General features: G+C 43.3%; 1 protein-coding gene across 1 annotated transcript in view; it reads left to right on the forward strand.

The window, feature by feature from the left end:
• PDXK (pyridoxal kinase) overlaps positions 1 to 9,565 on the forward strand; it is a 47,453-nt gene extending 37,888 nt beyond the window's left edge. The window contains exon 11 of the mRNA XM_054653681.2: positions 550 to 9,565. Within this exon, the coding sequence (XP_054509656.1) occupies positions 550 to 662 (113 nt within the window). The 3' untranslated portion in view covers positions 663 to 9,565. The remainder of the gene's footprint in view (positions 1 to 549) is intronic.
• Positions 9,566 to 9,835: the final 270 nt, after the last annotated feature.

Below are 9,835 nucleotides of genomic sequence, written 5' to 3' on the forward strand. Positions count from 1 at the left end.
ACTGCAGATGTCACTGTTTAGCTTGTGCTGGGTGACAGTCGTGCTGACTGTGCCTGACTCAGCTCTGCAAACCTGGCAGAACTCGAGGAGATGTTTGCTGAGTTTGGTGTGCCAAAAAGCTCCTGCCTCAGTGTAGCTCACCCACTCTCCCTCTGAGTGTGTGTTTAGCACTGAGAGGGGTGTATCAGCTAATCAATTTCTTGGCTGTGTTGGCCCATATGAGGAGTGATTTGGTTTTTTTTCAGCTTCTCTCCCCTTGGAGTTCCCATCTTTCAGTTCTTAAGGAAATCTGTGGGTTCTCTGAGCATGTCTGTGTGACTTCCTAATTAACAGCAGAGCTGTGTTTCTTTCCTGGAGAGAGGTGTGGAACAGTGGTGATAAGAAATCAGTGCTGACCTGGATTTTCCACCTTGGAAGCCTTTTTAGCAGGGAGCAGTAAGGGAGAATGGGGAAGGGAGGCAGGTAGAGAAAATCGTGGGGTAGCAGAACAATGTAACTTGTTTCTTTTTCACTGCTGTTTTTAATGACATTCTGATGTCATCTTTTTAGTGCAAGCTGGAGAAGGAAACAAACCAAACTCAGCCCAGCTGGAACTGAGAATGGTCCAAAGCAAAAAGGACATAGAAAACCCAGAGATCATAGTGAAAGCCACCGTGTTATAAAGGCTCCACGTCTCCAATAACGCACAATGTATCGATGTCCTCATTTCTTTCCTGTAAATTGTAATATTTGCCTTAGATCTGTGACAGAAACCTGACTTTCATGAAATAGTGCCCAGCATAGGCAGATATCCACTCTCAAACATATGTGCTGGCCTTGCTCAGTTTTAAATCCAGAACAGTTAGTGTGCATTGAAGCATATTCCCAGGTATCCCAGTGTCTGTCAGATTCACTTAGTCTGTGTGATTACCCAGGGCAAGAGAGCAATGTTCCTGCCTTGCCAAAGACTGTAGATGTGAATTTGCTAATGGAATGCTTGACTGACTGGAAAATGTATTTCAAGATGGCATCTAGTGCCAATGGAGCTGGCTCCATGCTCCCTTTTCCTGGAGGTACCTGGTTACCTACCCTGGTATTCAGTATCTCAGCTGCTATGAAACTAAGCAGGGTTAAAGCTACACACACAGTTCTGCTCGTGTGTAGGAGGACTTTGTAGATGTTTGGCATGTTCAGTACTCTGAAGTGACCTTGAGGTGTCATTCATGTTGCTGATCTCTGCTCCTGTTTCTTCTCCATGAACGACTGCACAGTTTCAGTTGTCACAGGTTCTGGCTGCTTATTTCTCATGTCCGTGGGTGCCCACATGATTTTCCTCCAAAAGCTGCTCCAGAAACATCTTCATCAACAAGATCATGCTTTTATTCAGTACTACTGGTTAGAAGGGTGGCCTCTGAGGCCAGGTTTGATTTTAACTAAGGGCAAAAGAGAAAGCAGCTCTTACCCTGGAGTTGGCTGCCTTGGTTGGTTCATCATGGGTGGATGTACTTAGAAACTACATGGGCACTTCACTTAACATTAGTGAGCACTGCTGGCAGCCTCAGCAATGAAGCAGTGTGGCAAAAGTAGTATTTTTGGTTTAGTAAGATCTGGCCAGTTACACGTGTTCACCAAATGCAGTGAAACAGAAAAATTAACTTCTTCATAAGGTCTCTGCAAGCAACACCAATTAGAGATTACAGAAATACATTATCATTTTTATTATTAATGCACAATTCTGCTTGATAAGGCTTCAGAACAGGATTTTTAATCATTTCAGTGTCCTGTGGATCAGAGCCACATCCTAAAGCAGCAGGGCAGTTCTGCTGACAGGTATTGGACACTCACACTTGTGTAGGATTTCTGTATGGGATCCATGTTCTTGCTTGTCCCAAGATAAAGTCTAGTGTGGTGTTAAATCCAGATCAAGTTGATGAGCTTTACTTGTCTCAGACTACATAAGGGAAATTGCACTTCTGATTGATTTCCTCTCTTGCATTTGGCATTGAAAGTGGAAAAAAAAATTATTTTACTTGAGAATTTAAGAAAAAAAAATCAGCAGGAATTTATCTACAAAATGGGACTCTACTGCCAGTTTTTAGTAACCACTGTAATGAAATAACTTTCTAGCAATAATAATTTTGGTGTTGTGCACAGTTGCTAAAATCAGCAGTCAATAGCAGAGATATGAGCTCGTGGCTGCTACCCAGCCTGTAAAAAGATGTGACCTCCCTTGACAGTGTGTGCAGGTGTCTGATGGGAAGCAGTCAAGAGGGAGCCAGGCTCTTCCCAGTGGTGCCCAAGGAAGTGATAAATAGACAGGAGCACAAACTGAAATACAGGAAAATCCATTTAAACATTAGGAAAACGTAATTCACTGTGAAGGTGATCAAACACTGGCACAGGCTGCCCAGAGAGGTTGTGGATTCTCTGTTTTTGGAGATGCTCAGATGCTGACTGAACTTGGCCCTGCTTGCTCAGAGGTTGGAGCAGAGGATCTCCAGAGGTCCCTTCCCAGCTCAGCCATTCCATGGTTCTCTGAGCACGTTGAACAACCTTTCTTTGCAGCACTACAGTTTTAAATTGTGTTCTCCCTGCAACACAAACTTCCAGATTGGCTGGAAAATAATAATTTCCCCTCCCTTTTTAGATAAAGCTGCTGTTTGCTTGGGCAGCTGTGCCAGGAAGACAGTTAGCTCTTTTGAGATACTTGCTTTCAGCAAATATATTTAAATACTGTAGCTGGTGATATGTTTCAGCAGTTGAACATGAAAAGGATTTTAACTGTTTCTAACATTGATTAACCAAGTGCTGCATGCCATATTCCAAACATAACTGTGAGTTTATTAATCTTTTAAAATTAAATTTAAAATTTCATGTGGAAGTCAATAATCCCTGCTATCCTCTTAGGAAGAAGGGATCAACATCCTGAACTTCCCTGCCTGTACAGACAATGGTCAATGCCCTTTTAGTGAGACAGCACAATTTTATTTTGCCATTAGAATAAACAGACTTCACAAAGGATTGAGAGAAAGGCAAGGGCTGTTTTCTCTGAAATAAAGAAGCTTGGAATTTGGGAAGCTTGGAGCTACCTTGCAAACAAGATTTTAATTATAAACCATGATGAGCTGTGATCTTGACATGAAATACAAAGTGATATGTTTGTTGGAGCAGTTTATACCTGTCAGGTGTAATCTTTTCCCACTTCTTAGAGAATGGATCTGTTCAGTAATTCACACCTTCCTTAGAATCTGTGACATTCCCATGTTAAAAAAAAAAAAGAATATTCATACTAACATGCTCATTTTGCAAAAGTTCTATTTCACAGTAGCTGGATCCTGTAGCAATGGGCTGCTGGCTTCATCTGCTTGAGTCCCTGAGGGCTGCTCATGTGATACCTGTTTTAAACTCCCACTGACCTGGTCTAAATTAGGTCAGGTTTATATCTTCAGTGAAGAATTGGGCTTAACATCTCTTGCCAGGAACAAACATCAGAAATGATCTGTAAATATATTCTGTAGCTAATGTTTTGTAGCCACAGCAGGCTAACAGGTATTTTTGAATGTCAAGGTACACATTTTTATTTGTTTAGAGTTACACAAAGCTCATGTGCAGAACAAAATTCAAAGGCTCAGCACAGTCCTGTCTAATATTCCATGCCCTCCTCTCCTGCATATTATACCTGTATCTTTTCCTGAGTTCCTGCTGTCTGTCTCATGCAGCTGTCTCAGTGTCAGACAGTGCCCACTATTTATTTAGGGGCTTGGAGGAGACTGACCAGCATTGTCTGATTCACTTGCAAATCTTTAATTAAAGATAAAAGGTTAATCTCAGCTAGCCTAGGTCCTAACTGATGGCAGGAGAACAAGCACTTTAGCCCAGAGATGGAGTCTGTAATGATGGACAAACTTCCCTGGCCATCCTGGGGGCATGGAAGGTGTGACCCTGCTGGGGACTGGTGGCTTCAGTGCCACCTGTGTGAGCTCAGAGGCACAGGAGGCTTCTCATGGCAGCACATGGAGCTGTGGGAGAGCTGAATGCTCTGTGTCTGTGTCCACTCGACTGCCCTCACATTCTTGCTCCATTCTGGAGTTAATTTGTGTCAGATCCCCTCTTCCTGGAGTGATTTGCACTGCTCAAGTCCACCCACTCCTTTTTGGAGCCACCTGTGCAGGAGAGACCAAAAGTTGTTTAAAAGCCATCTACTCTGGGCCTGGATGAGTCTCTACATGCTGAGAATTGAGATGTGCATAAAGACATTGTGCTAAAATCAGCTCACACTCCATAGAAACACTTCAGAAACCTGCAGTACGAATTGTTGATGTTTGTGTGCTGATTTTTATCTCAGATGGGGAGAAATCCATTATCCATGTGTTACACAAAAGAATTGGAGGACCAAGGTTTCCAGCTACTCATACTGCCTTTTGAGTATCTTAACGGTGTCTTGATTGGATGGTGTTAATTTGTTGTCTGAGATTGTTATGGTGATTGTATTGATTAATTTTATTTTAAAATATGTGGCAAGGAAGATTGTAATAAAAGCATCTACCTTTATTATACTGTGCACACACAAATTGTTTAGATCCTATTTTTAAATATGTTAATCATTTCAGAATTCAACAGCACAAGAATGGTTTGATAGTCTTGCTGAATAAAGTGGATGTAATTAAATGTTTCCTTAGTTATGTCCTAGGGTAGAGAAAGGGTAGTTAATGGAAGAGAGCATATTTGTGCCCTGTAATCATCTTACTGTAAGATGTGGATGTGGAAATGAGTAACATCCTTGTCTTTAATTTTTTTTTAAGAGGTTTCATGGGAAGAAAAAATCTCTGGCATTCTGCACCACTCCCTTGCATTCCTCTTACTTTTATGTGTGAGGACCTCGTTGTGTTGTGCTCTTTTTTCCTGCTAACAAGGTGAGAAGAGGGGCTTGGAGTAAGAACCATAACTCATTTTGAGATCTCCTCCTTGTGCAGCGTTTAACTGCACTCCACTCGCTGAATTTTTACCTTCACTGTGTAGGGTAGAGCACACAGGGCTGTAGAGTGGGAAACGAATGTTCCTCATGTGGGAACAGGAGCTTCTGCCAGCACTCAGCTGTGTCCCTGCCAGCCTGGTGGTTTGCAGGAGGAGGAGAGCAGGGATCCAGGTTAAGGAGAGCAGCAAGTGCTGTGTCATTCCATTTGTGTCCTGGAGAGGTTTGGTTCCTGTTTATACTGGAGAAAAAACCACCTCTCCCAGGTAAAGGTCCTTGTCCAGGTGAAGAATGCTTTTAAAAGCTGAGACATGTTACAAATTTTGGTCACTCTGGTACTAAAATATTTCTTCACAAAGGGAAGCACATCCCTTTGACATCCCTTTGCTGCTTTACTGGCTTATTGGCTGTAGTCATTGTAGAATGCCAGGATTAGATACCCAGAGAGCTCTTCTTCCTGCAAGCACATGTTCTTCATGTTCCTGGTAAGTGAGAGCCTGCTGAGCAGTTCTGCAGCTTTCTGAACCACCTCCATTAGAGACATTTGTCAGCCATGGAAACTGAGCTTCAGGATGTTCCATCACAGCCCAAAAATAGCTCTTTCAAAGAAATGGAAACTCCTGAAAGTGCTTTATCGTCAATAAATGAGTAAACCAGTGAGTTTGTACATGCATGCAGGAGCAGAGTTCAGGTACAGCCCCAAGGGTCAATCAGCTGCTGGAGGAATGTGCCCTGAGCAAGGGCTGCTGCTGTCAGGGCACTGCTTCAGGAGAGCCCAGCCAGTTCTCAGCATTTCCCAGAAGGGAGGAATGTGGTGTGGCATTCAGCAGCCAGGGAAAACTCCCATCTGCTTCACCAGGAGCCCAGTGCCAGGTGACAGCCCCAGTGCCACCAGTTTGGTGCTTTTGCTGCTTTTGAGGCAGGTGGGATGCTCCTAAATGTGCACCCATTCCTGACTCAGTGCCTCCACAAATGATGGTAATAAATCCCCCGACGTGCAGAGCAGTGAATAAGGCAGCACATTATTGAGAGAGAGAAAACCAGCAATATGAGAAGGCTGTGCCATATGTTACCACTGAAATCACACTTACCTATTGCCCTCGTGGTTGCATTGCTGTTTAGAAAAAAAAACAATCTGTGTGTAGAAGAGTGTTTATTTATAATTTATGTACTCTGTGTGTGTGTGTGTGTGTGTGTATGTTGAAGCTTTATTTGCAATGTGGTAGGGGTGGGAAACAGAATTTGGGGGGCTGGCTGAGTAGGCCTTCAGGATGTGAGCAGAAGGTCTTAAAGAATTATATTTTTATAGATTGTGCTGAAGCTTTGGGTCCCAGCCACACACAGCCTTTTCTTCCAGAGAAGTAAAATGGTTTGGAAAGAGAGTCAGGTGGCTGTAATATAGTAGGAATAGTACAACCCCACCAGCCCTGGACAAACTGAATAACTTAATAAAAGATGCCTTTTTAAGTAATATTTTTTTAGTGCTGAATTGTTAAACAAAGAAATATTTATGAGCAAACTTTCTATGTACTTAAAGTTTGTGTGGTGCTTTGTACTGACTAGGTGGACCTGTTATCTGTTTACACATCTTAAATGATTGTCCTTGAGGTGTGTGTAGTAATTCAACTACTTCTGTGCCAGAAAAACAATGAATTTCTGTGTGATAGCAAATGATTTAATTTCTGATGAAACTGTAGGCTTTCTAGTGTTTGTGTATTTTTCTGGTTGGCCATTACAAGTTGTATCCTTCCTGCAGTAAGGCTTCTACCCTGTAGAGAGAGGCAATAGGATGGTAGATAACCATTGTTTAAAAAGAAAACCCTAAATATTGCTACCTTATCCACTTTAAAATCAGGTAAGCTTTGTGGCATAAGCCTGGAATTTTGCACTGGAAAGAAGTTTCAAATACATCTAGGTTAGGTTAAAAATTGGGGATGGGTTTGTTTATTTAATTAAATAAGACAGGGAGGTGTTAAAAGTGCTTCATAGCAACATGGACAAGCCAAGAGATGGGAAAAAGATGGGAAAAAATGGCTTGTTCCCATTGTATGGAGCTGACCAAGCTAATTCACAGCTTGTGCTAAACCTGTGCACAGACTGCTGAATAGACAAAGAGTTTTTTCCTTGTAGTTTGTCAGCTGTAATAGCATGAAGAATTTCAGTTGTTTGTGCTGAATTCAAATTCATAAATACCTTCCAGGAGAGCTGAGTTACTGATAAAATCCCATTCAGTCAAAAGGCAAAGCTGCTCACAGGCTTCAAAACCAGAGCAGGATTTTTTCATCTTGCTAAGCACAGTGAGTCTTTGTTTGTTATGGCTGGGAGACCAGGGCTGAAGCACAACTGTCCAGATTCATTTTTTTGGTTGAACTTCAGGGTCCCTGTAAAAAGCACAAGGGTCTGCATCATAAAGGAGTTTTTGGAGCATTGTCCTGTGATAAATGTCATTTCCTACCAGAACAGTTGGTGATTTGGCAAAATTGAGCATCACTCATGTCCCTTTTAATTTAACATGGCAGCATCCTCACCACTCCTGTGAATAAATCACCACTGCAAAAAGAGAGGAGAATTTATCCTGAGCTTTTCTCCCGAGAGTTCCCGATTTCTGGATGTGTTAAAAAAGAAGCACTTCTGCTTTGCTAAGTTAGCAGTGGAAATGTCACTGAAATGAATAATTTATGCTGAGGAGGGAGGCAGTGGCAGGGAACAGCAGTGCTGGGGGTTTGTTGTGCCTGGCTTTCCTCCCCTGGGAATCTGTGGGTGCAGCATCCCCGTGCTGGTGGCACAGGGGCTGTTTTGCCTGCATCCTCCTGTGGGGGGAATGTGGAGGAGTTCTCTGAGCTGAGCTTGGTGGGGAGCTGTTGGGTTTGTTGGGCAGGGCTGTCCCCAGGCTGTGGCTCAGCACAGCTCTTTGTGCACCCAGAAGCTCCTGGTGTGCAGCCCCCTGCTCTCCTGGCCATTCCATAATTCCCTTGGATTTCTCCTGCAGGCCGTGGAGGGCCAAGAGACTCTGGAAGTGCATTGTCCAGATGATTCAGGCTTGGCTTTTGTGCTTTTGGAAAGAAAGGTAGAGAATTGCCAGCTGCTGTGGTAGATCTAACTTGTCCATCTCAGCTACACCACAAAACTGTGCCCTAACCTTCCTCTCCCATCATCTCTGCTGTCCCTGATTTGCCTCTCCCCATAACAAGGGACATGAAGGAGCTCAAATCAATGGGAATTCATGCAGTCAAAACTCCTGAAGTTTTCATCTTTAGCTTCCTTAAACTCCTCCTGCTGGGAGCAGATGAGTGCCCGTGCTAGAAAGGGTCAGGGACAATGCAGCTGCTCAAAAGGAGGGAGAGTGGAGCTGCCTCTCCCTGGCAGTGAGGTGCTGGCTGAGCACTAATTGCAGAGCTGCATGGTTAATGGAAAAGAAGAGAAATCTTTGTGAGCAAAGCACTTAGAAGAAGAGCTGGAGATGCAGTAATCAGGGTTTGGTGTTCCCAATCCATCCCCTGTGTAGCAAAAATATTATAGTTCTAAAATCATTGGTGTGGCTGTTCTTAATGATCTGTGTGATGCTTGTGCCTGTTGGAGCAGGAAATAGCATTGAATAAATCAGTGCTCTAAATAGGGAATGTAATGGGGAGACCCAGGTGGAGAAAATGTTCAGTTTGTTTTCCCAGCACTTGAATGGTGCCAGAGTTGTCCAGGTCTGGCTCTTTCCCTTCCCACCCCCTTTAAGCAAGGAGAAAATGACATCAATAAATCTATAAATAAATAAGGGCAGTTACCTGAGAATTTATATTAATTTTCATTGTCAGATTGATAAGATCTTCCACCCCAGAGGTCTGTGGTTCACAGGGGGATGTTTCAGAGGTGGGATGGAGCCTGTCACAGCTGGCTTGGAGCACAGTCCTTGGGACACAGCTGTGACAGATGGCATTGGGGATGCCACCTGCAGGCTCTCCTGCCCTGCATTTGGTGCAGCCCATGCCTGATACATGCTAGGTGTGAATTCATGCCTTAGTAGGGAGGAAACTCGGGCTTGCTGCTGGAGCTGCAGTGATGGGAGGAATCCCTGGAGAATCCAGCACCATCCAGTGATCCTGCCATTTGCTGTCAGTGTTTGTTGGTGCAATGCATCCCCTTTCAGTGTTGTTTTCTTGCTGGGAGGTGGGAGATTGGCAGCCCATATTCTGCTTTAACATGCTTTTATCTGGCTGAATGTGGAAAACTAATGGAGATTGTTAAAAATGGAGGGGAGGGGTAGCTATGAATTTGCCTAGGACTATGTGAGTAGAGAAATATGAGATTTGTCTCTAATTCAGAAATAATTCAGTATTGACCAAATGAGTGCCATATCTGCAATGGGCAGGAGCACCTGGAAGAGGCCAATATTTAGGGTTTTTGCCCAAAGCACATTTAGCCCTGCTCTACTGTTTAGTGAAAACACCCAGTGCAGATGCCACCAGAGCCTCATCTCATGGAGTAATGCTGTAATAAAGAATGTGGTTTTCTTGTGCAAGTCTTGACCTCTTCTTATGAAAATAACACACAACTCAGTATTTTCATGGTGTATAAGTGAAATGTAATTTTTTTTTTTCAATAAAATACATTTCCTTTCCTAAACATGGGTCTCTGTTTTTTTCCCTTGGTGATGTTTCTCTTTCAACTCTAATGGAGCTTTGGCTTTTTGTGTCTTCTGAAGCCTGACTTTGCATGATTTCTTTTTCCTCTTGAGCTCCATGAGGAGTTCCCTGTTCAGCCAGTTCCTTCTGCTCCACGTGCTTGACTCAAACCACAGTGGAATCATCTGCTCCAGTGGTTCTAAAAGGTGGTTCCTAAAGTCTGACCTACACTTGTGGGCTCCCTAAACCCTCAGAAGCAGATTCTGAGTGT

Source organism: Agelaius phoeniceus, chromosome 2 (assembly GCF_051311805.1).
Source record: "Agelaius phoeniceus isolate bAgePho1 chromosome 2, bAgePho1.hap1, whole genome shotgun sequence".
NCBI lineage: Eukaryota > Metazoa > Chordata > Aves > Passeriformes > Icteridae > Agelaius > Agelaius phoeniceus.